General features: G+C 40.1%; 1 protein-coding gene across 1 annotated transcript; it reads left to right on the plus strand.

Moving 5' to 3' along the window:
• The first annotated feature begins 411 nt into the window (after positions 1-411).
• Positions 412-18,465, plus strand: mst1rb (macrophage stimulating 1 receptor b). The gene is made up of 21 exons (XM_088423378.1): positions 412-530; positions 3,975-5,272; positions 6,198-6,374; positions 6,446-6,568; positions 6,643-6,813; positions 6,904-7,064; positions 8,031-8,178; positions 8,252-8,388; positions 9,675-9,854; positions 9,980-10,079; positions 10,949-11,167; positions 11,247-11,393; positions 12,738-12,891; positions 13,041-13,130; positions 13,800-14,015; positions 14,089-14,169; positions 14,244-14,425; positions 14,495-14,604; positions 14,680-14,845; positions 15,719-15,855; positions 16,709-18,465. Exons 2-21 carry the CDS (start codon positions 4,067-4,069, stop codon positions 16,941-16,943), a joined length of 4,140 nt encoding a protein of 1,379 aa, XP_088279504.1. The 5' UTR covers positions 412-530; positions 3,975-4,066; the 3' UTR covers positions 16,944-18,465.
• Positions 18,466-18,809: the final 344 nt, after the last annotated feature.

Consider the following 18,809-nt stretch of genomic DNA (forward strand, 5'->3'; position numbering starts at 1 on the left):
TTAATTACGTTAGTACTTGATTACTAAAGTACATAAGTATTTTATTACATTAATGCATTGAGTACTGTATTTTATGCGTAATTATCCAAAGTCGTTTTAGATTCTCCATGAACCAAACTTTTGAAAATAAAGTGAAAAAAATGTAAATAAACAATTTCGCGTTTCTGTTGTGACGTGTGGCATTGTAACTATTGTTTTAGTTTCACTTTTAATTGCAAACAGGCACAGTATATTAATCCCACCTCTGCAAATTAATTGGACAGATTTTGAACGGAACCAGTAAACTTCATTAGCATAAACAAAAGCGAGTGAGCCGATTGGGTCCACTGGCTCAGCGGGCATTTGCCAAGTGAGGAGGAGCAAGAAGCACGAATCCGGAGAAATGTTAACGATGATCCATTCGGAGGACAGCTCGTCGTTTCGCCACTTTCACATTACGTGAAATCGGATTCCAGAGAACCGGAAACTGCGACAGGACGCTTCGACAAGAACCAGGCGGATGGCGACGAAGGTGGTGCCGACCCAAACAGGTGCGAAACCATTTGAGCAAAACTATCATCCGAAAAAGTCAGCATGTACAATAACTATGGAATTAATACGTTTTAAAGTAAACTTTTAATGTCAGTTTTGAAGGATACGTCAGATAAATACGGTTTGGAACTAGTTTACGCGAATGTAACAAAATTAGCTAGGCGTCATTCTTTCGTTTTTTATTCACGTGTAGGACAACATTTGATTGGGAAATACCAAGAATAGCAGCTGAGATGAATACGAAAAAGAATAAAAATAAACCTGTTTCTCTGCAATAATAAACTTTGATAAAGATGATTTAACCTGTTGCTGCTAAAATATATCACTTCAGGCCCCAATACATCAATGTGACACAAATGGGACTGGCCATACCATTAGCTATAATAGCCAAAATAACTATAAACTACAATAATGAGCCCTTCTAATTAAATTTTTATTTTCCGCGCATGCGTCCTGGAGAGAATGACGCAACAAGTGACTACTCTGCTGAACGATGATGCTTTATGTTTTAACTTTCATAACAACATTAATGTACTAAGTTTCGTCGCATTGGCGACATAACAGGAGTACAATTAAAAAGGAATTGATTTTTGCTGTCATTTTTATTTTGCGGATTAAAAAACAAACAAAAATAAATGTAACATGCTCGGACCTGAGCAACAAAACGCAATAACGTTCCTGTGTCATTCTAAATCCATACTGACAAAAACCTACATTTATAAAACCAACATTTAAAAACATTAAAAAAAACATTTATAAAAAGGACTGTGTTCTTACGCGTTAATGTAACTTCTTTTTTGTGTTTTTTTTTTTTCGCAACAGCCACCCCCCCCAAAAAAAAAAAAAAAAACTTTCGTCGCAGGCTATCACGCAAAACTTTGTTGACAGAAATGTTGAAATGTGTTATTTATTCTGCAATTTTTACAGCATTAGAAAACATTATAAATGTCTGTGAGAAATTTGTAAACCCTATTCGAAAAAAAACATATTCCACCATCTTTTTCGTCTTTTTTTTTAAACATTTTTGTAACCCCTCCAGAGAGCCACTAGGGCGGCGCTAAAGAACCGAATATGGGTCTATTGCTGACCCTTGTATTATACATTCAAGGTACATTTTCAGTTGTTATCATGGTTTTATGGAGTCTCGTTTTAAGGAAAAAAAAACCATAAATGTTCTGAGAAACAGCATCCTAAGTGTGCATCCCCACACCGCATCCTTTGGTTTTCCTGCCCTTCCAAATAATCAATACCAAGCCCGGGTCACCACACTTTTTGCAGATTCGCTGGCTTCTGCAAATCCCTGTGGGGGCTGCGCTATTGACTGATGGAGAATGGCAATCCTCTTTTGTCTAATTAGCAGTCAAGATAGGAAGCTTTTAGGGTAGCACACAGATTGAGAAGTGTTACATTCTGCAGCTGCCAATTTCTAAGTCGTATCTGAATCTTAATGTAATGTTGTTGATAGTTTTCTATTTGGAAATCTTCACTGACCACAAAACAATTATATAATGTTCCTTTGTACATTTTTGGTTCAGTTATTGCGGCTTCACTCTTGCGCAGATTTTCATTTATTTTATTTATTTATATATATTATTATTTATTTTTCGATTGCAGGTTAACCTGGCTATTTTTCTTCCTTTTGTCGGACCAGTCAAAACATATATAGAATGTATTATTATTATTATTATTATTTAATTAACAAAACAAACTAAAATAGAGAACAAAAGCAAAAAAAAAATCTTAACTCTTTTTGTGTATTTCTATATATGATCATATATTTTGCGTTTTACGTCATTATTTTTCTTGATACTTTTCCCTCTTCTAAGTTGAACAAAATAGTCAAAAAATATTGATTTTATGTATTTATTTTTTTAACAATACAAATAAATGAAACAAAAAACAAATTCAAACTCTTTTTTTTGAGGATTTTACTTTTTTTTCCAGGTTTACCTCGATATTTTCTCCATATTTTCCACTTTCTAAATCCAACCAGACAAAAAAAAATTCTGTTTTTTTTTTTAACAAGAGAAACAAACGAGAAAACAAAAGCAAAAATAACAACCAAATGTAAACTTTTTTGTGTCTTTCCTTTTATTACCATCACTTTATTGCAGGTTTACTTTGCTATATTTCTTGATATTTATGTAATAAAATAAACAACGTAAAAAATTGTTAACAAAAGCCCCCCCACCCTGAAAAAATAAAAATCGAGCTCTACTTTGCAAATTTCAGTTATTGCGAGTATTTTTGCAAGCATAACCCCCACGATAAACAAGGGAATGATTTATTATAAAATAAAAACAAACTGACTGACCTGTTAAAGTGTAACAAAACATCAGAGGCATTCCATAAATTATTCATGTAAAACACTAACAAGGCTACGAGTAATAATATTTTGCCTTTTCAAACGTGTGAAACATTTCTTCCCTAAAAGTCTATTTTGTCTTTTATGCTCTGTTGCCGAACGTCTATGAAATGCTCAGACATGAACGGCCGGGCGATTTGATCGTGACTTCCTTCAAAGCATCCGTCCGTGGACATCGTTTTCCCGGCGAGGCACGCAATGCTTGTGACATGAATGTCAACTAGCAAGGCCAGGCTTCTCTGAGTTAATCATCGACCAACTAATGTCTGCACAGGATGGACATGTTCCAAATGCCACCTTGTGTTTCCAAATAAGTTGGTCATATTCTGTGAAAACAGAAATTATAGAGTGACACTACTGATTATGGAGCAAGAATCAACTCTCATTCTTTCTGAATTCTATTTTACGATGCAGAGCGCAAAGCTTGAGACAAATGATGAAAAAAAAACAATTTGACACGATGGGCTGAGGTAACACTGTACAGCTCACAATAAAAACGGATTATGCTAGTTCTGTTTGCTGATGGTAGTAAACTGTGAATGAGGTAATTTTTGATGTGGCTTCCTGCAAATGTCACTGTATGTAGAATTACTACGGGCAAGAAGGCAATAGAAAAGGATTTTTCTGTCCCCACAGAAAAAAAGCAGTAGGAAAAAATGATATGCAGTAAATTTATTATCTTGTATTTTCCTCATAGTCATTCAATTAAATGTCTCATGTTTAACCCCCCCCCCCCCGCCCCCCCGCAAAAAAAGGGATAGTCCATTTTTTTAGCCATTTTCAGCAGTGAAAAAAAAAAAAGAAAAAAGAAAACTAGTTGATAAAACAAAACTACGGGAGTTGATCAAACAAAACTAGTTGATAGCATAATCATGCTTATTTAAAGTTAATACATTTAGAGCCACATTTTGTAAATTAAAAATTTGAAGAAAAAAAATATAATATAATATGTTTTAATATAATATAATATAATATAATACACAGGAACCTTTTAAAATTTCACTTACCCTCTAAGAGCCTTCATCTACGCCCATTTGAGAAGCTCTATATTCAATCTTGTCTTTTCCTTTTTCTTTAGGAATCTCAAGTCAGTATTAAAGATGCATTTGTCTGGACGTAATACCTGGAGGTAACCCTGAGTGGCGTTGGCCCTCTGCATTCCAAGTGGGGATGGCCAGCCGGACCCCCCAGTGGGGGGCATGTGTTTTTCTTCAGACACTGCTGCCCTTTGCCGTGGCCAACTGCCCCTCACTGGCGCCAAACCCGGTCAACTTCTCCGTGGTTTACACCATGCCATTTTTCCAAGCCCGCGGCCCCATCCAGAACATTGTCAACAACTCCCATTACCAGGAGGTGTACGTGGCCTCGCAAAATGTGATCGAAGCCGTCAACAGAAGCTTGGAGAAGACCTGGGGGCTTCGCACCGGGCCGGCGGGAAGTCCGGAATGTCAGCTTTGTGACCTGTGTCCGATTGACCGAGACCCCAACTTGTTGGAGGACACAAACAATCAGGTGCTTTTGTTGGACACTTTCTTCATGTACTTGTATTCCTGCGGAAGTTCCCAGTACGGCCTTTGCTATTTCCACCAACTCAACAGCGACGGAAAGCCGCCGTCGATTTCCAAGTGTTTGTTCCGGGCCGATTCCAACTCCGCCGCGTACTGTCCCGACTGCGTCGCCAGCCCTCTTGGCACCAAAGTCACCTTGGTGGAGGAGGGTCAGACCGTTTACTTCTTTGTTGCCGCCACAGTGAACGAAAGCGTGACTCAGCGCTACGGAAGGAAGTCCATATCGGTGCGCCGACCCCTGGCCACGGAAGACGGCTTCTACAGTGACGTTCGCGGCCTGACGGTCCTTCCCGGGCTGAGGAGGACTTACCACATCGAATACGTCTACAGCTTCTTCACCCAGGAGTTTGTGTACTTCCTCTCGGTTCAACGGGAGAGCCCGGACCTGGAAACGTCCCCGTTCCAAACCCGCCTGGGCCGTCTCCCGCGGAACGAGTGGGAGATGAAACGATACCGCGAGGTCATCCTGGAGTGTCGATTTGAACCCAAGCGACGGCGGAGGAACGTAGTGGGCGAACCCTACAAGGACGTGGTGTACAACGTGGTCCAGGCGGCATATTTTGGCAAAGCCGGCCGGGAGCTGGCTGAAGAGTTGGGGGCGGAGGAGGAGGACGACATCCTTTACGGGGTCTTCGCCGTGACGGACGACAACGGGGTTACGGAGCACGATTCGGCCCTGTGTGCATTCCCCATGGACAACGTCAACGAGGCCATCGCAGACGGGGTGGACGACTGCTGCGAATCGGGACCCGAGCAACTCTCCAGGGGACTTTGCCACTTCCAGACCTGCGAAAGCTGCCCTCACGAGGTGAGTCGCATTGCTATGACTCGTAAGCGGAAAGCTTTTCATTTCGGTTTCACTTTGGAAAGGATCGGATGTCAGCAATCAGCGATTGTTGATGGAAACCTGCCGTCTGCAGAATTACGATCCAGATATGTTTGTTTGCAGACTCATTACATCATTCCATTAGATTTCATGCATCTTGTTTGCATCCTTACTTGACTGTCTGATTGTTGTGGGAAAATATGTGCCGTTGTGCAATCATGTGCAAGTAAGAAATTGCTCATAGGTTTGGGTTTGCTCAGGTGAGTAGGGAGTGGCGGAATGACTGCAGTTGGACCAAATATGACGAAGAAAAAACTGAAGTCGATGACTCAGGGTTTTCTCAGGAAAATCAAATTGCTCTGCTAGTTCTAAGTGGTAGTGAGGCAGTTTTCACATTTTTAAACACAAATGCAATGGGGGTTTTCTATCATAGCGGGGACATCCCATTGACGTAATACATTTCCTAACCTTAACCATCACAACAGATTGCCTAACCCTAACCGTTACCCGAACCTCGACCCCCACATTCAAAACAACAAAATGGAGTTTGGAGTTTCCAATGTACCTAACAGCTAGGATAGGCTCCAGCACGCCAGTGGTGAAGCAAATATGTCTTATACCCTGCGGCAGTCTCCTGAGATCAATCCCCTTCATTTGTGTCCATTGTAGTGGACATTTAATTTTGGTTTTGCTCTTTTGACTCACCGAAGCTACCTTATTGCGTCCTGGTGTCCATGGTAGAGGACACCCAGGCCTTTCCAGTAATGTCATGCATTTGAGTGTGATACAATTTACTTTGCTGTCTTGCTGTGACAAGAGGGACACAAGAGTGGACACAAATGAATAGGCTGGATAGTATAATTGTCTTTTCTGCATGTGCACCTGCTGCTTGTGGCCTTCTGACTAGAGCATGGAGAACAACGCCACATGCAGAGACCACCCCACCATGGTTTCCCAGCCTTACTACAGAGTGGACCTCTTCAATCGACAGATGACCAACGTCCTACTCACCTCGTTGTTGGTGACCACAATCGACAACAAGACCGTTGCCCATATCGGCACCTCCACGGGTCGACTGCTGCAGGTAATTGAACTGTGCTGACTGTATGGACAGGAATTTGTGTTGTCCTCATCTTCAACTGTTTGCGCTTGCAGCTGGTGCTGAAACGATCCAGCCCGATTATTTTTGCGAATTACTCGTTGGTGGAGAACCAAAGGATCTCCAACATTGCTGCTGTCTACTCATCCGAGTATCTACTGTTTGTGGTAGGAGATAAGGTAAACAAACAAACAAAAAACAAACAAAAAAAAACATAACGTGTGTAATATTTACCTTGACTTTTTTTTCTTAGATGATTCAAGTCCCCCAGAGAGGACCTGGATGCCAACATTTCCTGACTTGTGCCATGTGCCTGACGGCCCCCAAGTTCATGGGCTGCGGCTGGTGTTCCGGGGTGTGCTCATGGGAGAGCGAGTGCTCAAGCCACTGGAGGAATGAGTCTTGCCCACCGCGCATCACCGGGGTTAGTCTTCTTCTAGTCCCCCGGATCAAATAGTAATGATTTCAGTTTGCATTTCCTAGAAGTGCTATCAGTTCTGCTTTGTTGCCGCAGTTTTTTCCACGGACTGCTCCTCCCGATGGTCAAACAGAGTTAACAGTGTGTGGATGGGAGTTCCAGTCCCCCCAAAGACCTGCTATTACCTCCAGAACCCACCAGGTTAGACTGGGACAGACATCATGCATTGTGCTTCCTGTCAAGAGTAACAACACACAGTGAGTCAACTGTCAGCTTCAATTTACTGAAATGTGCATCTGTTATATTGGATGTTACTCACATAGCGCTTAAAAACCTCTGAATTAACATACTGTGTGTGGCAACTTTTTTGTAGTCTACAAGAGTAATATCCTAGTTCCCCAAATATAAGATGCACTTTTTTTCCCAAAAATGAAGGCCAAAAGTATGGATACTGACAATAATTACAGTCATGGGACGAGGAGGACGTCAGCTAGCTGTAAGTAGCAAGTGCTTGTTGCAGCTAACAGCTTCTTGTGTTAGCTGAGGTAATTACCACGTTATTTTCAATGAAAGAAGCAAGCAGACAGAACCAACGTCCAAGTCCATCCTTGTTCACACACAGGAATATTACGGAAACCGAGAGGATTATGTAAATTATGATGTTATTCAGTCATTATTCAGTTATTGAGTCAACCTAAAAGGTTTTCATTTTTCATTTAAAAGTATTTACTTTCACCTACAGGGCCACTCGAAGTTCACGTGGCAACAGCAGAACCCGGGGTGGTTTTTCAGTTTTAGTAAACTTTTATATCCATCCGTTTCATCCATGTTGTGTTGGGAAAATTCAGATTCTGGCGTTGCTTTTCAACAGCCAATTCGCTACTCAATTCGAAACAGTACTCACTTATTTCATGCTGTATTTTTTTTTTTATATACACCGTACATACAGTATTTGTTCCCTTTCACAGGCTTTGCTCTCATCTACAAAATGACTATAACCCTTGCACATATTTTAGACTAGATTTTTATCTTAGAAATGTTTTTCAAACAAGTATTATTGCAGTTGCGTCTTCACTGCTGCACTAGCATTTTTTATAATATACAGTATAATACATGAACCCCTTGGACCATTTTTGGAACATTTTAATCCTCTCAGATATTCCACACACCTGCCGGACAAGCTGACCCAAATATTTTTGTGTACTATTTTTTTTTTGTTTAAGCCTGGTGTGTAAGATTCGCTCCGGGGTCAGTGACCTGTCAAAACCAGTCAACATCACAGTGGAAGTGCACGAGGGCGAAGGAGGCATGAAGGTGGAAGGACGTTACTCCATTGACGGCAAGGCGCAAATGCCTGGCTTTACATTTGTGGTAACTTTGAGTTTACAAACCAAACCACCTTTTTGTAATATTTCATATGTTAACTGATCAAAATTGCGTGTAGATACCCAACATCACAGGGATCCAACCCAACTATGGGCCGCGCGTCGGGGGCACGTTGATCACAGTGACTGGCGCTCACTTGGATGCCGGAAGGACACGGAGAGTCACACTTGATGATGTGCCCTGTCCTATCAAAAGGTTTGAAATATTTTTTTTTAAAATTTTTGTTTCGTTTATCACCAAGAACTTAATAATTTGCATCATGCTGCCTTATGTACCGTATTAAAGTGGGACCGTATGATTATACGGTAACTATACGAACCACATAATTACAAGCCGCACCGACAAAAATTAAAATTAATAACAGATAATCTACTGTTTTAGATTCGTATAGGCTGCACCAGACTATAAGATTTAGGTATCAGATATTTACCCAGGGAACTGGTACATGGAAATTTTTACCTTTTTTTGTTTTTATTTGAAAGTTGTTTTGTTTTTTCAAATGGCCTGGTTACAGCGACATCATGCTTTCAACACAGACCGAACATGCCTGCCTGTTAAGAAAGAAAAGCAGCACCGATCTATTTTCAACATAACACAGACACATTCTGATTGTTAGAATACTGCACCAACACTACAGTGACGCACCTGATTGTGTTAATTAGTGGAGCGTGCCCCCTGGTGGCTTTAAAATAGCAGTCCAAAATCAATACTTGGATAGTGTCTTCTTATGTCTCCATTTCTTTACTAGTAGTTTGCCTCCTGGTGGCTAGTAAAAAAAAACTGCAGATGAGCCACGCTGATCTAATGCCACAGGGTTCAAAGTGTGATAATCACTAATGGCCTTTTGTCCAAAAAGTATTGTTTTTTCTTCAATAGCTGTTAGTGGCAATGACTGAGTTAACTTTTTCAGGGGCATTTTAAAAATCAAAGATTTGAAAATGAAATGAGTGGTTTACAAGACATGTTTACAATAGGTGCTAAATACTTAACTAGCATTTAAATGGATAATCCAATTATTTACTGCCAGACACTCGAAAAATTTGATTTGAAAACATATAAATAAGTACTTGGGATTGAATGTCTCATTTCTTAAAAACATAAGATTCCGTCTATGGGATTGAATGATTTCATATGTTAACTACATTATTTTTCATGTACCTGTACAGTTAATGCTTTTCAAACCACATTTTTTCACTTGATATCATCTGAAATTAACATCACATAGGCAGAAAGCTCAAGTGATTACCAATGAATTATGGTTTAGTTCTAAATGTCACATGACCAAGAGGTGAGCCGTGATTGGTTGTTACCCGAGCACAGGTGATGTCATTTTCAGCCGACAGCAAGTAGAGGGGTGTGCTTTTAAAGGTATCACTTGGACATGAAAAATAATTGAGCAAATAATAAACAATATTTGAACTAATTATTACTGCTAAAAATGGCAAAATAAATTGACTATACCTCTCTATCCCTCTCTGCAGGGTTACAAAGCCTAAAGACAATATGTCCTCCATCATCTGTCTGTCCCAGCCCATCTCCGAGGTGAGGGACGTCCCTCTCAGCGTTTTCATCGACAAGTCTTCCGTCATCACAACAAAGGTTTTTTACTACAAAGAAAACCCCAAGATCACTGCCGTCCTGCCTGACTGTAGCTTTGACCGGTAAGCCTGGAAAATAGCAGAACAGAAGCATGTTTATGACATTACAATCGAAAAAAAAAAAAACACTATACAGTATAGGATTGAAATATAACGGGTTCCTGTATGTGTTTATTTATGAACTCTAGGGGATCAAATATTTTGATTGAAGGGGAGAACCTGGATTCTGTTTATCGCACCGTCATCCACTTTAAACCCAATGAGAGTCACCTGAAGCCTGTCACAAGGGTATCAGAATTTTTAAATGTTATTATTGTTATTTTTTTATTATTATTACATTGTTTTACTCCACTATATTTTGCAGTTCAACTTCACACCTCTCATGCTCTTATTTTTCTCATTTCTACATTTCAGTTTTCTTACATTTCAATGTTTTTCCACCCCAGAAATTCCCATTCATTCCTCTGAAAAGTGGCTCCCATTCGAAATTCTAAATGTTCAGCTCAGTCACTTTGCCATGTGATCAATTTTCCACATTGCCACAATTGCTATGTTTCACCAAAAATCTGCAAATTTCTTTCACTAAATTCATTGTATTTTTTCCCAACTTTTTTTCCTCATCTTTACCACTCATTTTTTCACAATAAAAAAAAAAAATCCCTTAAACTGTTTTTGGTGTCCACCCTCAAATTTCCACATTTTTAAAATTATGTTCTATTTATATTATTTTTTTTTTTTACCACAAAACAGGAAGTGAGAAATAGAAAAATTTTAATATGATATTTTTTTACTTCTAATTTCCACTCTTTTTTTAACAATTCCAAAATGATTTGCATAGCTTATTCCTACAATAATTGCTTCCCCTGAATAAAGCAAAATTAAAAGATAATTTTTTTATAACCATGTTTAATATCACTCCACATGATTTCACATTGTTCACTATTATATATTCAAAGCATTCTCTTATATTCCACGAATCCAAAGCATTTCACATGCTTCCATCATTTTTCATGCAATTTTCATCATCTCACAGTTTCTCATTCAGTATTTTTGCACGTTTCACGATTCATTTTAAAACACAAAACTAGCAGACATTTTGACAGATTCCATCCTTTCGTAAATATTCTGTCTAATACAACGGCATAATTTGTTTCTAGGAATGCATCGGCAAAGCCTTGTCCTCAAGGATGCAATGCCTCACCCCCGTATTTCCAAGGGACGAGACGGAAGAAGGAGAGCTGTCCTTCGACATGGACGGAGCAATGGGACTTTGGAAGAAAGAGTTTTCCTATCATCCTTACGGCAAGCCAATCCCCTTTGAGACCGAGGGACACGTGCTACATTTGTACTCGGGCTCCGATGAGGTTTCGCTACACGTAAGAGCGAACGGCCATCTTATCATGATCCGATATTCCGTTCTAGTCTAATGTTTGCATTTTCTTCTTCCGTTTGTAGCATCAGAAGCTTAACCTGGTTAGCTCCTGCATGACCATCGTTATGACGGTGGCCGGTGTCGATTGTGACGCTAAAGTCCTGGATAACGAGATCACCTGCAGGATACCCAAAAATCTAACGATCCCTAGTGAGGGACTGCCTGTGAAGGTTAGTCTGGTATACATTTTATAAAAGGATTGCTCTCTGTTTGCTAGTAAAAAAAAAAAAAATAAAAATACTGCAGATAAACCACACTGGTCTCTATAAGTCGCAGGGCTCAAATCATAAGAAAAAAGTTGCGACTTATAGTCAGAAATTGACAGCAAATGTCATTATTTACAGAAGAAGGGAACCATGATTATATTTACTGAACTCAGTAGTTAAGTCTGATATTCCAAAAAGTCGGCCTCAAACATCAAGTTAATACTGTACATTATGTAATATTTTCAGAGAAAAAATCAAAAATAACATTGGATAATGAATCCCACTTCACTGTGAGTCTTCAGGAAGTCACTGACCAATTTCAAAAACAGCTGCAAGCTGCAATAATACGATTATCCATTTTGTGGAATGGACAACTGAAACAAAACATGTTAATTGGTGAGCTGTTTAGACAGAGCCGGGCAGCTGCATTCCTGTTCCTCATTCACAGAGCTTTTATTTATTTTGGAGGATCAACATATAGCATCGGATTTGCTACGGAAAACAAAAATGACATGAGATCATGAAGTATGACTGTCAGCACAGTGCAAATTACTTCTATTAGGATTTAAGAGAAAATCTCGTCATCACTGTTAATAGGCGCTATTTTATATTTATTTTTTTGCTAGCGGAGAGTAGTAGCCCTTTTTTGTGGTTTTGTGGGCCTGCTGTTATGTTTCAGATCTTTGCCCTGCTGCATGATCTAATAACGTTTGACGGCACAAACTAATGACTGGATTTTCAGATAAACAGCAAGATTATCGATCACAGCAAGTTGTCCTGGTCCCGAGGAAGCAAAGTAGCCCCAGACCATCACTGCCACCTCCATGCTTTACTGTTTGCATTGTGGGTTTTTTTTTTTCTTTAATGCTGTGTCATTTTTACATCACATGTAACGGACTGTGCAAACCCTCCAAAAAGTACAATTTTAGACTCATCAGTTCAGAGCAGTCTTGTAAGATCACCAAAAGCATCTTGTGTTCTTCTGTGTGAGAAGTGGGAACCCTCCCATGGATGCCATTTTTGGCCTTTCTTATCGTGAAGTTGTAACCTTTTCCAGACTGACAGACTTTTTCTTTCTTGTTTTTTTTTTGTTTTTTTTTTTCTTTGCATTGTGGAATGATGCATTTGTTGCATGGCCTGTGAAGTTGAACCCAGATTTAGAAAAACTGGTTAGTCACAGTTGCTTTATTGTTTATTATTTGTTATTGTTAAATGCGCCAAAAAACCTCGAAATCAGGAAATGTTTTTTCACAGCGCGGTATGTCTGGCTCCCTCCCCTGTATGACGGACCGTCTTATGGCTTTGCAGATCTCCATCAACGGGCAGGTCCACAACGTGGGCACAGTAATACGGGTCAGCAGCCACTACATGGTGGGGATCGTGCTGGGGATCCTGGCAGCTCTGGTGGCTGGGGCGGTGCTGGCTTTCGCTGTTATGAAGCACCTGAGGAAGAAAAAGAAAGGTAGGCCAGGTGGACCTTGTTCGGACCTGTTTATATAACAGCAAGATTTTGCGAGTCTTTCAAGCAGAACATCCTCGGTGTTTCATTGTCCATTTTAGTCTGCGCAATTGGAGTGGTTGATTATTAAAACGACTTGAAATGTGTTTCAGCTTCCATGGTGGAAAGCCGTTTGGCCCACAGTGCTAGCTTTTCTCGGGCAAATAATGTGGAGTTGACACCGGTTGGAGACTACAGGAGAGGTGATATTCTGACATTGAGCTATCTTGGACGCCTAATCTTTCTTAATTTATTTAGTGCCAATCCTTTTCAGACCCTCCTTTGCCCTACCTTTACCTGAAAATTTAACGAAAATATTTAAAAGTATAGCTGGGCAATAAATTGAATTAATTTTGATTGATTCGTCATTTGAAAAATCATCAAATTGAAAATTAGCTGCGTATGAGTGGGTACTTGGGACCTGGACCTGCTTTTTGTTATCGGTACTCACGATGGCATCTGATACATTTTCAGTAGCGATCAGAAAATGAAACTTCGTGAAGTATTTGTGATGTTATTTATTTTTACTCCTCTCTAAGATGCTCATGGTTTAAAGATAAATGCTAGTGCAGTGGAAATGCATTGACTTTTCACGATCGCTTTGAAATAAGGATGCCATCTAGAGGTGTCAAAAAAATCACAAGTGCTTCATGAAGCTTCATTTGGCGATCATCACTTTTCAGCTGATCTTAATCATTGAATTTCTCGATTCCTAAAAAAAACAAAACAAAAAAAAAACACGTCCTTGGCATTGAATGAGTCAAAATTTTCATGACTTTCCAGCTGTCCAGTTATAATGGAACTTTGATGTCCAGAGTAGTCAATGGCAGTGAGCGAGTGAGTTAATAACGTTTCCTCTGTGCTTTTCTCAGTAGTATCCCTGAATCCTCCGTCGCCCGTTGCTGGGCCCGTGGCCTTCCCCAGTCTGGCGTACGCCGCAGGCAATATGGACGTTACCCTCACTCCTCTAATGGCTGCAGAGAAAATTTCCATTTCCAGTTTTAGGCCAGAGTTATTGGAGGAGGTGAAGGATGTTCTCATTCCTGCTGAGATGCTCCTTGTGCAACACCATCGGATCATCGGCAAGGGTAAGAAAAAACTCGATATTTGGGTCAGATTACTGTCAATCTGCCCTTTTATTTTTTTTAATTTCTCCTGCAGGTCACTTTGGAACAGTCTATCATGGCTACTTCACAGATCATAGCAGCAGGGAAATACACTGCGCGGTCAAGTCTTTGAATAGTGAGTCACGTTAGTCCGTTTGTGATCTGCGCCATTGCAAAGATTTCATAAACTTGAACATTGGGGGTCTTTAGGAATAACCGATGTTGAGGAGGTGGAGCAGTTTTTGAAGGAAGGGATCATCATGAAAGGTTTCCATCATATCAATGTGCTGTCCCTGCTTGGCATCCTCCTGCCGCAAGAAGGTCTTCCTCTGGTGGTCCTGCCTTATATGAAACACGGAGACCTGCGTCACTTCATCCGCTGCGAGAAGAGGGTGGGACGTGCGCAATCAAACGCTTTCAAATTTTTCCATTCGGTGTGACTGTGGTGTGTTTTTATTCAGAATCCCACTGTGAAGGATCTTATTGGCTTCGGACTGCAGGTTGCCAAGGGGATGGAGTATTTGGCTCAGAAGAAATTTGTTCACAGAGACCTCGCAGCGCGCAACTGCATGTGGGTCAAGGAGACGTGTGGAAAAAGCCGGCATTCTTCCGCAGACCTGCATCATATTTTGTTTTTCTGCCTTAGGCTGGATGAGTCGTATACCGTCAAGGTGGCAGACTTTGGCATGGCCAGAGATGTTTTTGACAAAGAGTACTACAGTATTCAAGACCACAGAAAGGCCAAACTGCCCGTCAAATGGATGGCTATTGAGAGTTTGCGGACACAGAAATTCACTTCCAAGTCTGACGTGGTAAGCGAAACAGAAGAAATCATTATCAAGATGCCCAAAGGCTTCAGTTGACCATTTTGCCTGAAGGAAGAGTACATTTCCCACACAGCGACATACCGGCGCCATGTGGATAAGATCAGTAGAGTTTGACCTGACAGAAGACAACTTGTCACGCATAGTGTCATGGCGGCGCCATAGGGAGAAAGGCTGTAGTTTTTTGTTTTTTTTTTGCTTGAATGAAGACTACATGTCCCGCATAGCGTCATAGCGGTACCATATGGACAAAATCGGAAGTGTTTGGCCTGACAGAAGACAACTTGTCCCGCATAGTATCATAGCAGCGCCATATGGACAAAAGTGGTAGTGTTTTTGCTTGAAGGAAGACTACATGTCCTGCATAGTGTCATGGCGGCGCCATAGGGAGAAAGGCTGTAGTTTTTTTATTTTTTGCTTGAAGGAAGACTACGTGTCCGGCATAGCGTCATCGCTGTACCATATGGACAAAATCGGTAGTGTTTGGCCTGACGGAGGACAACTTGTCCCGCATAGTATCATGGCAGCACCATATGGACAAAAGTGGTATTGTTTTTGCTTGAAGGAAGACTACATGTCCCACATGGCGTCATAGTGGCACCATATGGACAAAATCGGTTGTGTTTGGCCTGACAGTGGATGACTTGTCCCGCAGCGTCATATGGACAAAGGTGTATTTGCTTGAAGGAAGACTACATGTCCCACATGGCGTCATAGCGGCGCCATATATGCAAAAGCGGTAGTGTTTTGCTTGATAGCAGACTACTCGTCACGACATTCCCTCCTTCATATAAGCGATAATAATATGCCTCATTTTGTTCTAATATTGCTAATTTGTCACCCTTGTTGTCCTCTGAGCAGTGGTCCTTCGGTGTGCTGATGTGGGAGATGCTGACCAGAGGAGCGAGCCCTTATCCAGAAGTGGACCCTTACGACATAACGCACTACTTATTGAAGGGCAGGAGACTTCCTCAGCCTCAGTATTGCCCTGACCCTTTGTAAGCGTGACAATACAAAAACATCATTTTGCTTTGTTATCGCCATTGGTGTGGATGGCTTCTTGTAACTTGCAGAATTCTGATTTGATCTAATAATACTAAGTCCTCTTCATAGGTGGCCGCGTGGTGACTGTGTAGTGTGTAAATTGTCCACCACTTGGTATTGCAGCATGTTAAGCAATGTCCTGTTTGAGTTTTGTAGTTAATATGTACGTCGGACGCAACACACACTTGAAGATATGTTACCGTGTTTTCTTTAGAAAATACTGTAATGACAAATCTCTGTGCATGTGAATAGATAAACTATTTGTTCTTCGTTTCACAAACAACTTCAGGTAAAGGTAGTGTTTCCCAACATTCAGTCAAACAGCGCTTCCTCGCTACATTGTGGAAACCTAACGTGTGGAAAAAACACCATTCTTCCGTTTTTTTTTTTAGTTTTGACACTCATGTGCCTTTTTATATCGGCCGTATTCTTACCGTAATGGGATGAGCTAGAGGGCGGATGTCAGTTAGCTGTTAGCACCAACAGCCTGTTGCAGGCAATAGCAGCTCGTGTTAGCTGTGGCTGTTACGCTTTTATTTTCAATAAAAGAAGCGAGCAGACTGAACCGACGTCCGAATCCATCCTTGTTCACATGCAGGAATATTACTAAAACAGAGAGGATCATGTAAAGGTTATGATGTCTCCAGCCTCCGGTTAGAGAACACAGAAATGTCTTTCGTTTGACTCGTGTATTAATTGTGGTCTTTTGGCATATATGAATAGTGAACAGGGGATTTAAGATACTTAAATCCAAGTTGTTATAAATTATCGTGTCACCATTGTTCATTTCTTCTTTATGATTTCCAGGTACAGCATTATGCTTGAGTGCTGGGACCCCGATCCAGAACTGAGGCCTAACTTTGCTACCTTGGTGTCGGCCGTCTCCAGCATCCTCTCAAGCCTGGAGGGAGAACACTACATCAGTCTGAACGTCACGTACGTCAACTTGGACCAACCCAGGCCCTACCCGGCCCTCACCGAATCCGCTGACGAACACGACTCCACGGACGCTGATAGTGACGCCGGGTCGCTCTCCTCCTGATCCCTTGAAACGGTCCCAAAAACAATAGGACAAAACCCAGGTGCGTTTTAGCCTCCCGCGCCGATGGTTCCATCAGTTTTTGTGGTACAGTAAGGCTTTCGTAGCACAAACCAACCTAGAGTCCAAAGAGTGTTACCTTAAAGCTTATTGCAGTTTTGTAGCACCAAAATGCCTCCTAGTGTTTTGCCTCACTAGTAACATACGTTGTCCAACTGGTGTGCAGAAATATAATTTTTAAAAAAAAGGAGAACTCATATAAGACATTCGTTACACTAGTGTGGGCTATTTATAATACTAGTGGAGTGGTTCTCAAAACTTTTATCAACAATTTCCCCCCATGAAATGTTCCAATTAATTTACTCTTAATTTGACACAGGAGTAGGCAATAATGGTCAAAGAATAAAATCTCGATTTATCAATTTGAACTTTCACACTTTATAATAGAAGAAATATACCCAACAAAGATTTATTTAAAAAGTTTGATTTATTTAAAAAACAAACTGGAAAATATGTGAAAAAAAATCACTTTTAACATAAACTTAACATTCATAGCGTTTGCTTTATCATATATTATAATAATAATAATCCATTTATTTAGCTTATTTTTAGCAATAAAAATGTATATTTCATCTATGTAAAGTGATAAATTATTTTCTATGTACTATTAATACCTTTAAAAACTTACTGTCATCTGTAAACAACGTCACATGCTCGAGGCTCATCTTACAACTAATCGTGACGCACCTGATGGTCATGTGACATTCAGAGCTGACCTGTAATTGGTCAGATGAGCCTTCAGCACATGTGATGTCATTTCCAGTTGACAGTAAGTGAAAAAAATCTTTTTAAAACTATTAATCGTATGTGAGAAATAATTTAGTTTTCACGTGAACTCATTCAGTTCCAAAGACGTAATTTTATGTTTTTAAGAGTCCAAACATGCATATTTTTTCAAATATTTTGAAGTTAGTATGAAGGAGTGTCTGAAATTTGATGGTAATAAAAAAGTTAATTATAGACAAAATATTAGCTTCTTATGGCTAAATAAGTGGACTATCCCTTTAAACGTCACAATGAAATACTTCGTACCGATTGTTAACATGTTTTATAATCCACTATGCCACTTTTGCAAAATCTCAATTTCACGATTGAACATGGTCATCAAATTTGTTTTAAGTTGTATTAAAAGCAACTTTTAAAATCTCACATAGGATCTGAAGTGCATTCTCGTACCCCCATTTGAAAATCGCTACACTAGTGTACTGAATTGTCTTGCTGGTGAGGACAAAGCGTACTAGTTTCCTCCATGGACATTTTTCGATATCAAAGATATCAAATAAATGCTCAAAAAGCTTTTCATATGTTTGCGTTTGTCATTTGCGCATTTGCTTTTCTCCCACAGTCAAATGATTGTATGCATGGACAAAGTGAAGCAATGTCCCTAAAATTAAATCTGATGTTGTTCTTATCGACCACGTGCTTTTGAGAGTGTAATAAATTAAAAATATTTATTTGTTTATAATTGTGTTATGTCGTTTTTGGGCGCGTCTTTGAAAAACCTCTAGTATAAAGTGACCGCTAGATGTCAGCATTACGTCAGATAAAAATTCTTGTTTGTCTGGCTGACTTTTAATGTATTTACCGTAGCATAGCAACACAAGTGACCCCGGTCTTCTCGCCAACTCAAACAAGAAATGTAGATGCGCATGGGCTATTCAAAACAGAAAAAAAAAAAAAAATCAATTATTCCCCTCTCCTTTATTTCTGTCACCCACTTACTTTGCCCTGAAAATGTAGCACAAGCAAGCTGCTACATTTTCCATTCAAAGAGCAGATGAAACATTCAGAGTTGACAACCACTCTGTC

The sequence above is a fragment of the Hippichthys cyanospilos genome, chromosome 9 (assembly GCF_059441005.1).
Source record: "Hippichthys cyanospilos isolate Australia breed blue-spotted pipefish chromosome 9, RoL_Hcya_1.0, whole genome shotgun sequence".
Lineage (NCBI taxonomy): Eukaryota > Metazoa > Chordata > Actinopteri > Syngnathiformes > Syngnathidae > Hippichthys > Hippichthys cyanospilos.

Coding starts and splice junctions, on each gene's coding strand:
- mst1rb (XM_088423378.1), top strand. CDS start 4,067: ATGGCCAGCCGGACCCCCCAGTGGGGGGCATGTGTTTTTCTTCAGACA. Junction 6,814..6,903: donor GCCCACCGCGCATCACCGGG/GTTAGTCTTCTT, acceptor TTGTTGCCGCAG/TTTTTTCCACGGACTGCTCC. Junction 14,605..14,679: donor CTCGCAGCGCGCAACTGCAT/GTGGGTCAAGGA, acceptor TTTCTGCCTTAG/GCTGGATGAGTCGTATACCG.